The sequence below is a fragment of the Gasterosteus aculeatus genome, chromosome 15 (assembly GCF_964276395.1).
Source record: "Gasterosteus aculeatus chromosome 15, fGasAcu3.hap1.1, whole genome shotgun sequence".
Lineage (NCBI taxonomy): Eukaryota > Metazoa > Chordata > Actinopteri > Perciformes > Gasterosteidae > Gasterosteus > Gasterosteus aculeatus.
Genome location: NC_135703.1, coordinates 1,023,519 through 1,042,307, shown reverse-complemented (window position 1 = coordinate 1,042,307; position 18,789 = coordinate 1,023,519). Strand labels below are relative to the sequence as shown.

Below are 18,789 nucleotides of genomic sequence, written 5' to 3'. Positions count from 1 at the left end.
CGATGAGAAGGTAAAGGGCGACACCTCGTGGTCACAATCAGAACTGCACAACAAAACGACTTAAAACTCATCAAAAAGTTATTTTATTAGTAAAGTGGGTTTACACATTTACAACATATAAAACCCCGTCCCATGTCGAAGTGTCCCTGAGCAAAATGTAAAAAGCAGTGGGTTAAAAATGCGACGTAAGTCGCTTTTACACCACCGTGGATTCCTCCCGTTTCCTGGTCTCCATCATCACCCAGGACCTCAAGCTCCATCACCAAGAAGGCTCAGCAGAGGTTGTTCTTCCTGAGGCAGCTGAAGAAATTCAACCTGCCAAAGACGACGATGGTCCACTTCTACACGGCCATCATGGAGTCCATCCTCTGCTCCTCCATCAGCGTCTGGTACGCTGCAGCCACAGCCAAGGACAAGGGCAGGCTGCAGCGTGTCCTCCGCTCTGCAGAGAGGCTGATCGGCTGCAATCTGCCGTCCCTGCAGGACTTGTTCGCTTCCAGGACCCTGAAGCAGCTAAAAAGATGGTAGCCGACCCCTCCCACCCCGGACAAAACCTGTTAGTGCCCCTTCCATCTGGCAGGAGGCTGAGGTCCATCACTCCCCTTCACACTGCACATGTCACTTTCACTTGTCACTTTCTGTTTGCTGGTGCACTTTCTTTTTAATTTTGAAATAGCTTTAACGAACTGTTATTCCTTTATTTTTAAACTAACCCATAGCCTTATATTTTATTTTATTCCTCCTGCACTGTTGTCTTGTCGTCCATTGTCGTACTGTCTGCTGTTACGCACCAACCGCACCACCATTCCTTGTGTATCTCACAGATTATGGTGATTAATGTTTCCTGATTCCTGAAAAACACCTCATCATCAGCCTGAGATCATCATCTCGCATCTACAGAGGGACGAACATCTTTGAAGTTTTAAGGAGTCTCCATAAACCGGTTACTCTTCATGGACACACAGCTGGGTTCAGGTCCAGGTCTCTGATGGGTCCTGGTCACACATGTAGAACCAGAGTCAGTGAGACATGGAGACGTTGGGACATGGAGAAGAGTGGAGGACAGTTGGAGATGGTCCTCTCACCTCTGAGCTTTGGTCTGGCTGTCATGTTCCCCACACAGAGGAGCTTCAGAGGGACGGACTCCGTCCTCTGGGTCCTCAGCCTGATTCATAGCAGAGTCCACAGCTTCACACCTTCACACCAACCTGCTGGGAGAACTCACATGTTCTTTATCTTCATCAGGACAAACACACAGAGCTCATTCACCTCAACACTAAAACTCTCATGGGACACTTTGTGTTGTCGTCTTGTCTGATGAAGGACTGAAGACGCTAAAGCGACTTACGTTGTCTTTTTTAACTCTTGGTTTTAACATTTTACATTTTCCTCAGGGACACTTTGACATGAGACACGGAGCAGCCGGGGTTCGAACCGCCGACCCCGCGGTGCCTTTGCTGCCGGTTTAGAGTCTCGCTGACGGTCCTCGTGTCCCTTGATTAAAAGGACATTATAGTTTTAATGCACAAGCTGCGCTCTGTGGACACGGACACGACGTTACAGCTACATTTAATCATGACGTTCTGAATGTAAAGTCCGTCCTCAAACAGACGGAACGTCTCCGGTGGACAACATCGGTCTTCCCGGTGCTGGAGGAGTCAGCCGGTCCCGGTAAGCAGACCGTAAACCTCCCACATCCACGGAGAAAATCACATTCCGTGACGTAAATCCGGAATTTATAACATATAATGTTTATTTTCCTCCGTCGTTGCTGAGGTGCAATGAATTCTGGGACATTTGGCTCTCACGAGACCGGACGAGCCTGCGCCGACGCGTGCCGGGTTAAATGGGCGGGGCGAGTCACATCCGGGAATTACGGATGGACATTTATACAAAGGCTAGATGTCTCACGGCGGCGTGTGGAACGTCCGCACGTGGCGGCCATCTTGGTACGGGCAGCTAATCCCCCGTAACATTGTGTTGGTAGTGATTCGTGTACTTTTAAATAAGCATAACCTGCTCAACTGTCAACTGATGTCCAAACGGTTTGATTTGTTACAAACGTCACAGATGTGCGGACGTTCTGTACTCCACCCTAAGACACCTAGCCTTTATATACATGCGTCCAGGCCTTTGCCCTGTCATATCTCCTCCTCCCCTTCCCCGAGGGAGGGGAGGGGGAGCGCCACACCCTGTCCGCCAATCAGAGCACGGCTGCACCTTCCCCACCACATCATCTCAGTTCCCAAGGCAACAGGGCACCACCCCTCTCCCTCTCTGTTTCCACACCGAAAGGTGCCGCATCATCACCGTCCCCCTCCCGTCCCTCCGTCCTCCCGTCCCACACCGAGCTGGTGGCTACTTTAGCGTTAGCATCCTCTCTGCTAGCATCATCTCTCTCTCTCTCTCGCTCTCTCTCTCTCTCTCTCTGCAGTGGGATTGCCACAACATCTAAAAACACCTCCCTTCCCTCCCCCCCTCCTCCCTCCCTGCCTCTCTGCATCCTCCAACATCCGACACTGAGGGGGAGAAGAAGGGAACGAGATGGACTGAAGAGAAGAAGAAGAGATGTGGTAGGAACCGCCGAGGCTGCTGTTTAGTGTGTATATGATAGAGTGTGTGTGTGTGTGTGTGTGTGTGTGTGTGTGTGTGTGTGTGTGGTTTAATCCTGCATGGAATGCAGCTCTAATGATCCGCCGGTTGTGACGCCGCTCCAGCGCTGTGAGGGAGGAGAGGATGAGGAGGGCAGGGAGGCGACTCCCAGGGTCTCTCCGAGCTTTTGTTGTGGAGGCCTCGCTCCGCCCGCTGCATGCGGAGAGGCCAACACCTCTCCCTGCTCCCAGTCCGCTCCCAGTCCGCCGCCCTGCTGCTTCCACTGGTCCCAGTCTCTCCCTCCAGGTTAAAAACGACCCCAGCGCTGCTTTGCTTTCTTCGCTGTATCTTGTTGTTTGGACTGAAGGGGGAAGCTACTGGTTCTGTTCACTGGGAGGAGACCAGCTGGTTTTGGCGTCTCATCCCGGCCCGTTCGTTCAGACGCAAAGCGTCAGTCTCCTCCCTCCTCTCACCTGTCCAACGCACCTGTCCACTGGTCCCCGGGACGCGATAAGGACTCCCGAGGCCTCTCGGCCTTCCGATCCTGGAGAAGAAGTTCTGAGCTTAATGGACTTTGATTCCTTCGCTGCTCGGTGTCTTCTCACGATATCACGTTGTTCTGATGTGTGGGGCACGAAAGATGAACGGTAGGAAGTAAGGACGTAGGGAAGGCAAGAAGGACATCAGAGAAGGAGTTAAGGGAAGAGGAACCGGCAGGAAATAAGGACTTAGTGGCACACAGAAGGATATAAGATACTAAAGAAGGACGCAGAAAAGATGTAGTCAACGTCTCTTTATTTTGAAAGGTTTCCTCGTGGGAAAGTTCCTGTTTGTCCCACAAACGCTGGTTTGGACGCTCCCCACCTCGTAGGAGAGCGAGCTACCCTGTCCAGGCCATCGGCCTGCTGCTCGGACGTGAACCGCGACGTCATCATCCTGAGCCGCTCAGATCCTCGTGGTCGCGTCACAGCATGACGCCACCAACGGCCTCCTCCCTCCTCTGCTCTCACCTCCTCACCTCCTTGTTTCCTTGTCGTCTCTCGTACGACGTTTCAAAGCTTCGCATCCAGCGGAAAGTGACTTTACGAGTATTTGTCAAAGTCTTGAAGAAACGGGGGGGTTTAGATCTCCTGAACCGATCGTCCCATCGTCCTCCTTCCCTCTGCTCTCCTCCTGGAGGAGGTGGCGAAAGGAAGCAAGCAAAGGAAGGGAAGGACTGTGAGACCTGGAATGAAAAGACACGTCCTCTCATGTTGGTCTTTTGGAAATGTCTCTAATGGTTTAGATAGGAAGGACGCAAGGAAGGAAGTATGGGGAGAAGGATGTGGTGAAGGAGAGAAGGAGGCAGTGAAGGGTAGAACTAGTTAAAAGTGACAGAAAACAAATGAAGGGACAAAGGACAGAATTATTTCCGTCCTCACTACTGCGTCAGGACAAAAGGGATGTATGGAAGGAGGTAAGGACACATGAAAGGCAAGAAGGACATAGGGACGGAGTGAAGGATTTAAGGAAAGATGGACAATTGCAGCTGAGGAAATAAGGATGTAGACAGAAGGACATAAAGACACAAGGAAGAGAAAGAGGAAGTGGGGGAGATAAGGACCTAGGGAGGACAAGAAGGATGAAAGGAAGATAAAGACCAACAGGAGGATGTAACTGATGCAAAGAAGGAGACACATGTAGGCGAGGAAAGAAGAAGACACGAGTATTACAAGGAGACACATTGAAGACATCCTTTACATGTTGACTGTGAAGAACGTGAAGTTGCTTCAGTATCAGTGATCAGAATGACTGGTCATCATGGTCGGCCTCTTCCACAGGAAGTGATGTCACACTCTCAGTGGCTGGAGAGGAGGGGAGGAGAGGAGAGAGGAAAGGATGGGAGAGGAGGGGAGGAGAGGAGAGAGGAAAGGAAAGGATGGGAGGGGAGGAGAGGAGAGAGGAAAGGATGGGAGAGGAGGGGAGGAGAAGAGAGAGGAAAGGATGGGAGAGGAGGGGAGGAGAGGAGAGAGGAAAGGATGGGAGAGGAGGGGAGGAGAGGAGAGAGGAAAGGATGGGAGAGGAGGGGAGGAGAGGAGAGAGGAAAGGAAAGGATGGGAGAGGAGGGGAGGAGAGGAGAGAGGAAAGGATGGGAGAGGAGGGGAGGAGAAGAGAGAGGAAAGGATGGGAGAGGAGGGGAGGAGAGGAGAGAGGAAAGGATGGGAGAGGAGGGGAGGAGAGGAGAGAGGAAAGTATGGTAGAGGAGGGGAGGAGAGGAGAGAGGAAAGGATGGGAGAGGACGGGAGGAGAGGAGAGAGGAAAGGAAAGGATGGGAGAGGAGGGGAGGAGAGGAGAGAGAAAAGGAAAGGAGAGGAAGGGAGGAGAGGAGAGGAGAGAGGAAAGGATGAGAGAGGAGGGGAGGAGAGGAGAGAGGAAAGGAAAGGAGGGGAGAGGAGGAGAGGAGAGGAGAGAGGAAAGGATGGGAGAGGAGGAGAGGAGAGAGGAAAGGAAAGGAGGGGAGAGGAGGGGAGGAGAAGAGAGAGGTAAGGAAAGGAGGGGAGAGGAGGGGAGGAGAGGAGAGAGGAAAGGAAAGGATGGGAGAGGACGGGAGGAGAGGAGAGAGGAAAGAAAAGGATGGGAGAGGAGGGGAGGAGAGGAGAGAGGAAAGGAAAGGATGGGAGAGGAGAGGAGGGGAGGAGAGGAGAGAGGAAAGGATGGGAGAGGAGGGGAGGAGAGAGGAAAGGATGGGAGAGGAGGGGAGGAGAGAGGAAAGGATGGGAGAGGAGGGGAGGAGAGGAGAGAGGAAAGGAAAGGAGGGGAGAGGAGGAGAGGAGAGGAGAGAGGAAAGGATGGGAGAGGAGGAGAGGAGAGAGGAAAGGAAAGGAGGGGAGAGGAGGGGAGGAGAAGAGAGAGGTAAGGAAAGGAGGGGAGAGGAGGGGAGGAGAGGAGAGAGGAAAGGAAAGGATGGGAGAGGACGGGAGGAGAGGAGAGAGGAAAGAAAAGGATGGGAGAGGAGGGGAGGAGAGGAGAGAGGAAAGGAAAGGATGGGAGAGGAGAGGAGGGGAGGAGAGGAGAGAGGAAAGGATGGGAGAGGAGGGGAGGAGAGAGGAAAGGATGGGAGAGGAGGGGAGGAGAGAGGAAAGGATGGGAGAGGAGGGGAGGAGAGGAGAGAGGAAAGGAAAGGATGGGAGAGGAGAGGAGGGGAGGAGAGGAGAGAGGAAAGGATGAGAGAGGAGGGGAGGAGAGAGGAAAGGAAAGGATGGGAGAGGAGGGGAGGAGATGATGAGCGGAGGTGAAGGAGGGGAGAGAAGAGAGGAAGGAGCAGAGGAAAGGAAGGATAAAGACACAGAGGGTTTATTTTTATTTTTTCACTCATTTAGAGGCTTCAGACCCAGAACAACAAATTACAAAGTTCTCTCGTAGGTGCTGATAAAGTTTTGATTAAAAAAATGTTCCATTAAAAAAAGAAAAAACATTTCAACCAAAACTTTCAACCAAAAGACATTTTGACCAAATATTTTTTTTTCAAAACCTTTTGTTGATCAACATTTTTTTTCTCTTAAACATTCTTTGACAATAATTTTTGTAAAGTCGAAAAATGAAAATTAGCTCAAAAAAACATTAGGTCACAAATATGATTTAAAAATGTTTGAGAAAAAGAGTTAATGTACGAGTACCAGCGTTCTGTATCACTGCGCACTAAAAGTAACACGCTCCATTCTGTGCAACCGACAGTTGACATTTTGATCGGTTTGATCGGTTTGATCGGTTTGATCGGTTTGATCAGTTTGATCGGTTTGATCAGTTTGATCAGTTTGATCAGTTTGATCGGTTTCTGTTTTCTCAACCGGACAATCTCAGTTCCTTCAATTTAAAGCTGCATTTTGTGTCACATTTGATCTCCTTGACTTTTCAAATCAGGAAATAAATAATAACTAAATATATATACAGTATATTATTTATTTTTCTTTGGCAGCAGCTCTTTGTTGTGTGTTTTTAATATTTGGGTGAACTGGGATCTGGATGCATATTTTACTCTTGTGTTCACAAGACATGAATTATACATTTTATGTCTCTGTTCTCGGTGCAGGACGCTGCTGAAAGAGGAGGAGGAGATGGAGGGACACACACACACAGTGTAGTGTGTGTGTGCGTGTGAGCGTGTGTGCGTGTGCGGTGCCATGCCGTGTCAGCTGTGTGTGTAAACAGACTTCGTCAGATGGAACATTCCGGATTGTTCCATCTGCTGTCAGACGCAGGCGTTATTATCATTATTATTATTCAAACATCTGTGAGAATCGATGTTTTTAGAGTTCAGAGAACATTTAGTTATTAAGTCCTTTCCCCCGAATGTCTCGTCACGCTCGTCTCTGTTTCACTCATTCGTTCATTCATTCACTCACCTTCCTTTCACAATAAAAGCCCAGCTGTGTGAACAATCTTTTCTTGAATCATTTTGTATAAGAACACATATGTTTGTGTTGTTATTATAATCTGTGAGATTATGGACGAGGACACTGAAGGAAGAGCAGAGGAGGAACGTTCCTTTCCTCTAGCCTTCCTCCCTTCTTCCTTCTCGTCTCTCCTTCCTTCCTTCCCTTTGTGTTCTTGTCTCCTCTCCTAACTCGTTCCTCTCTCTCTCTCTCTCTCTCTCCACTTTACTCCAGTGAGGCTCGTCATTAGGAATCCTCTCTCTCTCTCTCTTATTCACCATGAGCTTCGCTGCTCTCTCGCCCGCGGCCCCCGAGCCTCCGTCCCCGATGGTGACCTCCGTCACCCCGACCCTTGACCCCGACACCTTCACCCGCCCCGCAGCCGCCAGCCTGGAGCATCGGGACGGGTCCTCGTCTCCCGGGCCGGGACCCAGCCAGGACGCCTTCCCTGGAGGCGGAGCTCACCTGGGACGAGACCCCGCCCACAGGTAACGGATCCAGTCGACGACGACTGACCTCCCCTGCTGTGCGATCTTAAATCTTCCCCTCTGTCCTCGGCCTCCGTCTCAGGTCCATCAAACCTCCGCCCCTCCACGCCGGCGCCGACTGGAAGGTCGTCCTCCACCTGCCGGAGATCCAGACGTGGCTGAGAGCGACCGGCGAGCGCGTCACGCAGCTCACGCACTCGGCGGGGCAGGACGGAGACAACCGGCACGTGGACGTCCACCTGGTGCAGCTCAAGGTAGACCGGGGGGGATATGAGGGGGGGGGGGGACACAGAGACTCTTTTTAATGAAACAAGCTCCTCCAGTGGATTCTCTGTGAAGAGCTCCGCCCCTTTGACCTCCGATAACCGCTGACGCGTATCGACGTCTCTGAAACGACTGCACAACCTCAGGGGGCAAATTACCCACAATGCCCTCCTCCCCTCTGCGGCGTTACGTAACGGCCGGCTGATGGAATAGATTCCTCTCTTTTCCTTTCCTCTCCTCACTTGTTTCCTTTCCTCTCATCTCCTGTTTCCTTTCCTTCCTTCTTTACTCTCCTTTTTCCTCCTTACTCCTTTCCCTCCTTTCATGTGCCCTTCTTCTCTCCTCTCCTACTCGCTTGTTTCCTTTCCTTACCTTTTAATGTTCATGCTGTGAAAAAGCTTTGTGGTCGTGTTTCCATTTTTATCAGTTAATGCGCTTTGCAAATTTATATCTTTGTGTTTTCCTCATAAGGACAGAAGTTAAGAAACACAAAGACTTTAAATCTGATTGTGTTAAGATTACACAATTTTGGTTTATAACGTGTGTGTGTGTGTGTGTGTGTGTGTGCGTGTGGTCATGGGATGACTGTCTGGTTCTGGGGAGTGACTGGTCAGAGTGTGTGTGTGTGTGTGCGAGACACAGCGGGATCATTGTTGTGTGACTGATGTCATAGTGTGTGTGTGTGTCTGTGTGTGTGTATCTGATCCACAGATCAGCTGCTGATGCTTCTGTGTGAATTCTCTCAGAAAATGAACCAAACTCTTTGTTTTTAGCGGATCTCTCCCGGTGGCGCCCTCTGGTGGCCGGAACTCCACACTGAACGAGCGCACAAATACTACTGATACTAAATATTAATACTAGTATTTCACGATATAATGAGTAATAGTGTAGAAATAAGTATGAACAACCGAAATATATAAATTCACTTTAACTCTTGCAATAAAGTGTAAATTAAGAAGAAATGTCATCATTATCTTTGTTATTTTTAAGTAGAATAATCACTCATATCAATCTGAATCGATCAATAAAAGATGATGATGATACAGCCTCACGATCACTGTCTGTATCGCCATGTCATCACAACAACATCATCCCTTCGCTCTGTTGTTTTGAGGCTTTGGAATCAGGAATTCAAACACACGGTTGTTTAAAAATGTTGATGAAGATTCTGAGAAATGCAGCAAAAGAGATTTTTAATCATAAACACAACCGATCTTTGCTTTGACGTTTTGGATCCTTTTCCTTCCGCTGTGTTCGTCACTTGGTCTTCTTTGACACGTTGACATTTTTCGTGTTCACGAGTTTGATGAGCTTCATCTTCATCGTCAGTGAGGGACTCTCCGTCCGGCTGCCGGCCCCATCTAGTGGTGAAACATCTGTATCACATCTGTCAATAACATGAAGCTTCTGGATGTTTCACTGACGTGCAGGGAGAAGAAGCCGTTAATGTTCTCAGGTCCAGAGCTTCTCCTTTGTTCGTGAGAAGAACCCACCGGCCCAGCTGCCGCCTCTGTTCTTCTTATCACGTCGTAGTGTGTGAAACACACACTAGAATATCCACATGACATCATAAGGAACATGAAAACAATATGATCAGAAACTGTTTTGATCTAATTCTTCTCCAATTAATGATGGACGCTACCGGCCTCTGATTGGCTGACCGCTGCCTCACTAATATACCGAATAACGCGACGATACAATAAAGACGTGTTTAATGGAATCATTTCCAATTGAATGTTTTCACGTCACTTGGCTTCCAGCACATTATAGATGATAATGACATTTTGCCCACAGACAGGATGTACAGTGTGTGTGTATGTTCATGTAACTATGAATTCAGGTGGCGATGGACGTGTCTCAGGTCCTCTCTTCCTGTACCTCTGGTGTTTTAAGGCGTGAGAGCCTTCGTTTGTTGTGTGAATCATCTTCAGTCGGTCGGGGAGTTTGTTTTATCACAACGAGCTCGTTGGGACGCCGGAGGTCTCGTATCCGCCTCGCGGGGGCCAGGCGGGCGTTGTGGTGACGGGGCAAGAGATGGAAGCAGACAGCTCGTCAGGATGGCCTTTTGAAAGACCGTCCTCCCTTTTATCCTCCCCTCCCCACTCCTCCCCTCATCCTCCCCCTGCTTTTAATGTGTTTGCCTGCAGGGCATTTCTCTATAACCTGACCTTGCCACGGAGCGACTGTTGGACATGATTATAGTGATGCAACTGCTTGTCCTGTGTGTGTGTGTGTGTGTGCATGTGTGCATGTGTGTGTGTGTGTGTAGTTATGCCAGCTTCTAAGCCATTCTTGTCATCTTGCTGCAGGCGGCGTGCAACAGCTGCGAGGAGAATTGAGAGGGAGAGGCTGCACACACACACACACACACACACACACACACACACACACACACACACACACACACACACACACTATACAGCAGAGTATTTTAGGTTTGAGAATGCGAAGCTGCATTCTCTGTAGTGACCAGCAGGGGGCGACTCCTCTGCTCCCATAGACGTCTATGAGGAAATGACTCTACTTCTCTGTAGTGACCAGCAGGGGGCGACTCCTCTGCTCCCATAGACGTCTATGAGGAAATGACTCTACTTCTCTGTAGTGACCAGCAGGGGGCGACTCCTCTGCTCCCATAGACGTCTATGAGGAAATGACTCTACTTCTCTGTAGTGACCAGCAGGGGGCGACTCCTCTGCTCCCATAGACGTCTGTGAGGAAATGACTCTACTTCTCTGTAGTGACCAGCAGGGGGCGACTCCTCTGCTCCCATAGACGTCTATGAGGAAATGACTCTACTTCTCTGTAGTGACCAGCAGGGGGCGACTCCTCTGCTCCCATAGACGTCTATGAGGAAATGACTCTACTTCTCTGTAGTGACCAGCAGGGGGCGACTCCTCTGCTCCCATAGACGTCTATGAGGAAATTACTCTACTTCTGTGTAGTGACCAGCAGGGGGCGACTCCTCTGCTCCCATAGACGTCTATGAGGAAATGACTCTACTTCTCTCTTGATTTATTCCCTCAGTAAACATTGTAAACATGAGTTTATGTCTCAGTCTCTAGTTTCAAGTCTTCTTCAACACAACGTGATGTTCATTTAGTGAATTATGGTCAATTTAGAGTCAAACCAACCCTTGATTCTGAAGGTGTTCGTACTGAAGTATCTAAATGTTCTGCTCCGTCCGACCTTCAGGTCCCACCGTAACGTCCTGATGACTGAGACGGACTGTGAGCTGTATTTAAACGCGCCGGCTCCCAGCTGTCAGCTTACTTTGGTCTCATGATGTCATCGGTGTGCTATGAATTCATGCGTGTAAAGGAGAGGTCGGGGGGAAGTGGGCGAGGGAAGGAAGTAGGAGAGTTGAACTTGAAGTTCACGTGAAGTTCACGTAACTTTTTCAACTCAAAAGAAGGAAGGACTAATCTTAAATGTAGTTAAGTAAACTCTTCTTACATTTTTGAACTTCAGGCTACGACATTAGCATAGTTAGCTTAGCATAGTTAGCTTAGCCTAGCGCTGAAATGTCAGAATTCAGACATCCAAAGAATCGATGCAGGTGTTTCAGCTTACGATACAGTGACATCTGCCCATGATGATGTCATCAAGCCAGACGCATGAGCCACTTCCTGTTCAAATAGTGACGACGAGAACGAGAATCCACCGGTGGGTTAGCTCCTCCCCTTCCTCCTCCTACTCCCCCTCTTCCTGCACTTGCTCCTCCTCTTCCACCTCCTCTAGCTCCTCCTCCTGCTTACCCCCCTTTTGTGTCACAAGTGGCAGCTGTGGAATAGCAGACAGAGTCTGTGTGTGTGTGTGTGTCTGTGTGTGTGTGTGTGTGTGTTTACACTACAGGCAGACGATAACGTATTAGACTTCTTTCTCTCAAGTCACTTTGCTGATGAACGGGTGGAATAACACATTCATTCATTCATTCATGTTCATTAAAACTATAAGGAGATTATTACTGTTCTGACTGATGATGTAAACGGACACATTATTTGAAAAGCTTCTTCCTTCGGAGGTGAAATTCATCTTCACACATTAGATCAGGGGTCTCAGACACCCGGCCCGGCGGGGGGTACCGACTTTGGCACGCACCCCCGTCGAGCCCCCCCCCCCGCCACCCCTCCCCCCCTCCGCCTACCGTAATGGTCGAAGTGAGCGCCGTGCTTTAGATTCATATTGTTTTATGAAGAATTCACTCGATGCGACGCCTCACACTGCACAACGCAAGTTTGTGTGAGTGAATGTGTGTGTGTGTGTGTGTGTGTGTGTGTGTGAATGTGTGAGTGTGTGTGTGTTCATGGGGGTTGGTGAGGTCGGTCCTAAAATAACCGGCCCAACTGTTGTCACCCCTCCTCCCCCAAACACCAACACCCACACGAAAGAAACCGGGTCACCACACACACACACACACACACACACACACACACACACACACACACACACACGCTGCTGGCGCCTCAGTCTGTCACCCTCTCCCACATGGAAGCAGCACGGCAGGTTTACCGTCTCATACGGAGACAAACTTTGACGTCCGTTTTCAGTTATACTTTAATGATACTTTGGGACTTGATTGATTCCGTTCCGCGAGTCATCGATCTGCGAGTCATCGATCTGCGAGTCATCGATCCGTGAGTCATTGATCCTGGAGAAGAGGTGAGGAGCCTCTGGGGTCACACGCGTTCGATTAGACCGCAGAGTTCTGGTGAGTTGCTGAATGTTTCTGTTTGAAAAAGTTACATTGACTCAAAATGTCATGTGATCATTTTTTAGAGGTTAAAGTTCAGGAAGTCTGGAGGGAACAGGAAGTTTAAACCGTTTTACAGAAAATGAGAAGCTGTTGTGCCGGTGTGCATGTGAGGCATCTTCACGTGCGCATTCAGTCCTCCACACCACCAAAGTGCTTCCATGAGTTCAAACGGAGCAGGACGACCCACTGGACCACCACAGAAGAAGAAGAGGAGGCAGGAAGCCGGCTCCTCTTCCCTCCTGTTTCATCTTTTTCCTTTTTTAATGAAACTTCATGTTTATGTTTCATAAGCAGTCGCTTAAATGTTTAAACATTTATATTACAATCAGAATATATATATATTAATATATTATATTATGTATTAATCGCGGATGCTGGAGCAGACTGGGACACACACGGACACACAAACACAGACACACGCTCACACTCTTTGAATCGAACGAGCCCTCTAAAGTCAGTTTCCATCCCTTCTTTCCGTCATGAACTCTTCTGCTCTCTAGTTGTTTGTTGCCTTGGTTACCAGCTGTTTTGTTGTCATGGTGATAAGAGACCACAGTTGTTTCTCCCAAACGTCCCCTGAGGTCATCTGCGTCTTCCAGCGTCTCCACACTTCCTGTTTAGATGCTGCTGCATGTTGTAGACCCGCCCCCGTGCAGCATCCAGCCAATAAGATCTTAGAACTGACTGTTTTGTATTTTAGGACTGTTTGTACCTGACATCTGATTCACCCTGATGGGCCCTCAGTGTGTCTCTCTTTGTGTGTGCATTAGAATTTTAAAGCCCTTTTTAAACTATTGAGGCATCTGAAGTGTGTGTTTTTAAGATAGCGTGAACGCACGTGTTGCACTCTGCTTTAGCGTTGTGTGTCGGCTCACTGGGTTTCTGTGTGTGTGTTTCCTCCTGGAGGTTTGCTCTCTTTGGTCCAAGCGGGATGCTTGAAAGCGCCGCATTGCTCGGGACGTCCTGGTTGAGGCCGGCGTGATGAACCCGGATTATTAAATATTCTCAAGACGTCAAGCTCCGGTTCTCTAAAGTGAATTCAAAGGTTCACGTGTTAAAGCTGCATTCTGTGCAGTGACCAGCAGGGGGCGACTCCTCTGCTCCCATAGACGTCTATGAGGAAATGACTCTACTTCTCTGTAGTGACCAGCAGGGGGCGACTCCTCTGCTCCCACAGACGTCTATGAGGAAATGACTCTACTTCTCTGTAGTGACCAGCAGGGGGCGACTCCTCTGCTCCCACAGACGTCTATGTGGAAATGACTCTTCTTCTCTGTAGTGACCAGCAGGGGGCGACTCCTCTGCTCCCATAGACGTCTATGAGGAAATGACTCTACTTCTCTGTAGTGACCAGCAGGGGGCGACTCCTCTGCTCCCATAGACGTCTATGAGGAAATGACTCTACTTCTCTGTAGTGACCAGCAGGGGGCGACTCCTCTGCTCCCATAGACGTCTATGAGGAAATGACTCTTCTTCTCTGTAGTGACCAGCAGGGGGCGACTCCTCTGCTCCCATAGACGTCTATGAGGAAATGACTCTACTTCTCTGTAGTGACCAGCAGGGGGCGACTCCTCTGCTCCCATAGACGTTTATGAGGAAATGTAGTAAATTATGGTCCATTTAGTCTCTTTGTCTTCTTCCTCCTGGTTGTAGTTTTGCTTCACTAGTCCCCCCCCGGCCGTGGGAGTGGGGGGTTGTGGGGGTTGTGGGGGTTTGGACCAGCGCTCCGTGTCAAGTGGATCACACGGAGGTGACCTCCTTTAGGTCCAGAGAGGGAGGGGTTGTGTTGTCGGGGCCGGGGGAGGGGTCGCCGTGGCGACGCGGGGTGACTCAGCGGGCCGAAGGGTCGAAGCCGAGTCGCCTGCTTCATTTTAATTTACATTTTTAAAGGTCGTCTGATTTTAGTTTGCATGTTTTGTTAAGATTCTTCATACGTGTTAATGTCACTTCTTAACAAATCATTTGGGAAAAGGAGTGAAAGCGACTCGTAAACTCTGATAATAATGATTCACTTGGAAGGTTCGATATTAAACTCGCTGCGATTAAATAATTATGACTGTAAAATGAGAGCATTCGTCTTGTTTTTGGACCATTGTGAATAATGAAGCCGCTCGTTGATGTAAATGGATCTTCTTCTCTTCTGGTGTCGTTTGAAGAACCTTCAGTGGTTCCACAGGAAGTGCTCTCCGTATTTTCACACTAAAAGCTGGAGCCTCATGAAAATGAGTCACGTTTTAAATCTGGAGACGCGACGTCTCGCTTCTGCTAGATTCTTAGTTCCAACACATCATACTGGTTTGTTTTGCTGTGACTGGGATCAGCTGGGCTTTCATGTGTGTGTGTGTGTGTGTGTGTGTGTGTGTGTGTGTGTGTGTGTGTGACGTCAGGACATCTGTGAGGACATCTCGGACCATGTGGAGCAGATTCACGCCCTCCTGGAGACGGAGTTCTCCCTCAAGCTGCTGTCCTACTCCGTCAACATCATCGTAGACATCAGGTGAGACGTGAGAGGACGATGTCCCGTCCTCATGTTCACCCCTGTGTCTCCTTAAGGGTTCCTTCTGCTGCGACTTCTTACCTCTTTATTGTTTTGTGTACGTTTTTTGGTACTTTGTTGTGTGCGATGCAAAGAGTCTAAAACAGTCGACGAGTGGAAAAAGACGCAACGATAAAGGATCCGACCCGATCAACTCAACATGAATAAACACATTCAAATAATACAAACATTTGTTTTGCGTATTAATAAATGGTTAAAGTCACAAGGCATTCCCAGCGGGTCCCAGCGGGTCCCAGTGGATCCCAGCGGGTCCCAGTGGATCCCAGTGGATCCCAGCTGGTCTCAGCGGGGGGCTTTTCATCGCATTCCGACAATGTTTTAAATGTGCTCACATAAAAGGTAAAACATTTGGGGAACAAATAAGTCATGAAATATAGAAAACCAACAAATGATGGAAATGTTGGTGTCACAGCAGCATGTACAGGGAATAAAATATAACAAAAAGATACATATTATATACAATATAATAAGATACAAATATTAAATTATTAAATTAAATTAAATTAAATTAAACTAAATTAAATAAACTAAACTGAACAAGAATAACCTTCAAAAAGAGACAATAATAATAATTTGTAAAAGGAGAAGAGTACAGGGTTGTTATTGTTGTTATTTGGCCAGAGACGATTTATTGTAAAGTAAATAAATAAAACTTGCTTTTTACGATTCCACATGAGTATCTAATCTGCTGGCTTTGCTGGTCCTGGTCCTGGTCTTTGTCTTTGTCCCCTGGGGACCATCAGGACGGTGCAGCTTCTGTGGCACCAGCTGCGCGTCTCCGTCCTGGTGCTGAAGGAGCGGCTCCTGCAGGGCCTTCAGGACTCCAACGGGAACTACACCCGGCAGACCGACATCCTGCAGGCCTTCAGCCAGGACCAGCACCAGGTGGGTCCGCAGTCCTTTTTCCCATCATGCCCCTGGGTCATCGCTGACCGCCAGCCACCGGGACGCGAGTCTGACCGCGTGCGCTTCAAAACGACGAGACGCCGCCGTTTGTTTTTGTCCCCCAGACTCGGCTGGACGCCCTGACGGAGGTGGACGCCCGCGGTCAGCTGACCATCCGCTGCAGCCGCGACTACTTCTCGCTGGACTGCGGCATCACCGCCTTCGAGCTGAGCGACTACAGCCCCGGCGACGAGGCCGAGGCGCCGCCGTCCGAGGACGAGGAGGCCGAAGTGGTCCGCCCCTCGAGCTGCTCGTCCCAACGCGCCGGCAACCTCAACCTCTCCCCCTCGCCGGTACCCATGATGCAGTGCGGCGCGCCGGGCCCCAGCGAGAGCGCCGAGCGCCGCCCGTCCCCTGCAGGGGCGTTGCCCACGCAGCCGTCACAGCCCAAGAGGGCCGCTGTGTTCTCCGGGGCGGGGGACACATCCCCGGCGTGGACCGGGGGCCGCCCCGCGTTCTGGTTGGAGCTGGATTCGGTTTACCCCGAGAGCCTGGTGGACGCCGCCCCCCCCGCCGAAGCACCCAGGCAAACGGAGAGGACGCGGGGGGAGGAGCGCGCGCTCGGCGCGGGGGGGTCGGACTCCTCGCTGCCCTCCCCGATGAGGGAGCGCTTCCTCTCCTCGGACCCGGAGGCGTCCGGGGAGGAGTCGGACGCCCCCCCGCCTCCCAGCAAGGCGGCGGTCTGGATCGTGAGGCACCAGGTCCAGAAGGTGAGGGGGGGGGCGGGACCTGTAGACGTAGTTCCCTCTACAACATGCTGATGATGAGTTGATGAGTACACTGATGAGTGTATAGAAGGAGCAGGATTAAACAGACACCTCCTCTCCTCCGTCAGGCCGCCCCCGCCTCCTCCTCCACCAGCAGCCTGGACAGGGAGCCCTGGTCGGGGTCTGAGGAGTTCCTGGCGCTCCCCCCCCAGCTGCATCGGACGGAGCAGCTGGCCCTGAAGCTGGAGAGCCTGGCTCAGTCCGCCCCCCCGGTTCGCTCACGTTGAGCCTCTCAGCTATGACATCATCACATGCGCCTCCTGCAGTGCTGATTGATTGATTGGTCGGTTGATATTTCTCTGTCCTGCAGAGGCCCGGTGACTGCGACTCTACCCAGGATGCTTTGCAGGACGTGGACGACTGGGACTTGACGGACTGGGACGACGTGCCGTCTCTGCTGCCTCCGCTGGTACGTTCATCCGCTCCGATGCGTCTCAGGTCTTCAACGCCGGTCCAATAAGAACGTATTCTAACCCCTCCCCCTCTGCCCCCCCCATTGCCCCTCCCCCCCATTGCCCCTCCCCCCTCTGCCCCCCATCCAGCTCCCTTACAGACGAAACCTGGTCAGCCGCTTTAGTTCCGCCTCGTCCAGCGACTTCGCTCTCTCACTGGACGAAAGCATCGAGTCCGGCCCGCTGAGCGACCTGCAGTCCGAAGATGAGGAGGGGCGGGGCTCCGCCCACCGCCGCCCGGGGCCCCCGGCGGCTCCAGGGGACGGACGGGGGGGCGCGTGCATAGTGCAGCGGCTGCTGGAGGACATTCAGAGTCATGACAACGACCCCAACATCTGGAGCAAGATAGAGGTATGGAGCATGGAGAGTCTGTCTGCCCCCCCCCCCCCCCCACACACACAGCCGTCATGATGGCTCGGGGGGGGGTCTGATCGTCCTGTGGCTCCCGTTAATTCATCACCTCCCCCTCTAAAGGTCACGTTTGATTGGCAGGCGGGTTATTGATGAGGCTTCCCGGTGAACTAATCAGTCATATCTGTCATATTGAATACGGGGAAATGTCAATAGCTCCTTTAATCAGCTCCTTCTATTCTTTTATTACGTGCAGGTTTCATTCCTCCTCGCTCTCCTTCACCGCCTTAATATTCTAATTCTATCAATGAGGTTATCGGTGAGCATCGGGGGGGCCGGTGACCCGGAAGGTCGCAAGTTCGAACGCCCTCGTCAAACTCCTGTCCCCCGTGTCCTCAGTCAGATCCGATCGGCCTCGTCAGCGTTCGTGATTAGTGATGAATTGACTGAAGAAATGTCAACGCTGTCCAGGAGGAAAGAGGATCCGAGCAAAGTCGACGGTTCGATTCCCGTCTGCTCCTCCTCCATGCGCTCGTATCGATCAGGTTACGGCTCCGCCCCCTTCCAATGAGAGACAGTCATCAAAGCAGCGTTGAGTTAGAACGCTTAAAAAAGAATGGAGGCCACACCCACTTTTACACATGGGACCCACCGATAGGTCGACGAGCCTTATGAAGATCAATAACGTACAGATAGAAAAAGTAATAGAAAAGCCGTACTTCTAAATATATAACATGTGAGTTCAGTGGTGAATATAAAACTCCAGTGTTCAAAAATATCTTATATATGTATCAACCTGTATCTCGTTCGTCGGAGCCTCGCGGCGTGCCCCTGAACGCCTCGCGCACAGTCGGCCCCTGTGACCCCCGGCTGGTTGGCGGACCCTGAATCATTCAGAGCGCCTCCGGCTGGCGAGGCGCTGCAGCGCGGCGCCGACGTGAAGAGACAAAAGACAGAAAAATAGACGTTTTAAATCCTTTAATCTCCGTCTTGTAAAAACATTTATTCCCAAAAGGTCGCAGAGAAACAAAAAATGGTAAAATATAAAACAAAGTGCAGGAAAACGAATTATAATGAATTATGTTCTGCTGCTCTCACATGACACCGTGTTAACCACACACACACACACACACACACACACACACACACACACACACTCACACACACACACACACACACTCACACACACACACACACACACACACACA

The 18,789-nt window shown here is 50.5% G+C and overlaps 1 protein-coding gene and 1 long non-coding RNA gene across 6 annotated transcripts in view; one reads left to right on the top strand and one right to left on the bottom strand.

Annotated features, from left to right (window-relative positions):
* Positions 1-67: 67 nt before the first annotated feature.
* Positions 68-1,790, bottom strand: LOC144388379 (uncharacterized). Of its 2 annotated transcripts, none has more exons than XR_013452723.1 (3): positions 1,349-1,790; positions 1,086-1,208; positions 68-995 (listed from the first exon to the last, which is right to left on the bottom strand). It is a non-coding gene; the product is annotated as an uncharacterized LOC144388379 (long non-coding RNA). The 2 variants fall into 2 exon arrangements; XR_013452722.1 differs by having other exon boundaries at positions 1,086-1,211; positions 1,349-1,778.
* Positions 1,791-2,168: 378 nt separating this feature from the next.
* Positions 2,169-18,789, top strand: part of akap6 (A kinase (PRKA) anchor protein 6) — a 93,348-nt gene continuing 76,727 nt past the window's right edge. For 2 of the 4 annotated variants that reach the window (XM_078089183.1, XM_078089182.1), the window contains exons 1-9: positions 2,169-2,573; positions 7,239-7,492; positions 7,575-7,746; positions 14,897-15,006; positions 15,810-15,951; positions 16,077-16,721; positions 16,847-16,990; positions 17,089-17,187; positions 17,321-17,581. In XM_078089183.1, the coding sequence (XP_077945309.1) occupies positions 7,284-7,492; positions 7,575-7,746; positions 14,897-15,006; positions 15,810-15,951; positions 16,077-16,721; positions 16,847-16,990; positions 17,089-17,187; positions 17,321-17,581 (1,782 nt within the window). In that variant the 5' untranslated portion in view covers positions 2,169-2,573; positions 7,239-7,283. Of the gene's footprint in view, positions 2,574-7,238; positions 7,493-7,574; positions 7,747-12,224; positions 12,465-14,896; positions 15,007-15,809; positions 15,952-16,076; positions 16,722-16,846; positions 16,991-17,088; positions 17,188-17,320; positions 17,582-18,789 lie in introns of those variants that run through there. The other 2 variants (XM_078089184.1, XM_078089185.1) reach the window with 2 other exon arrangements.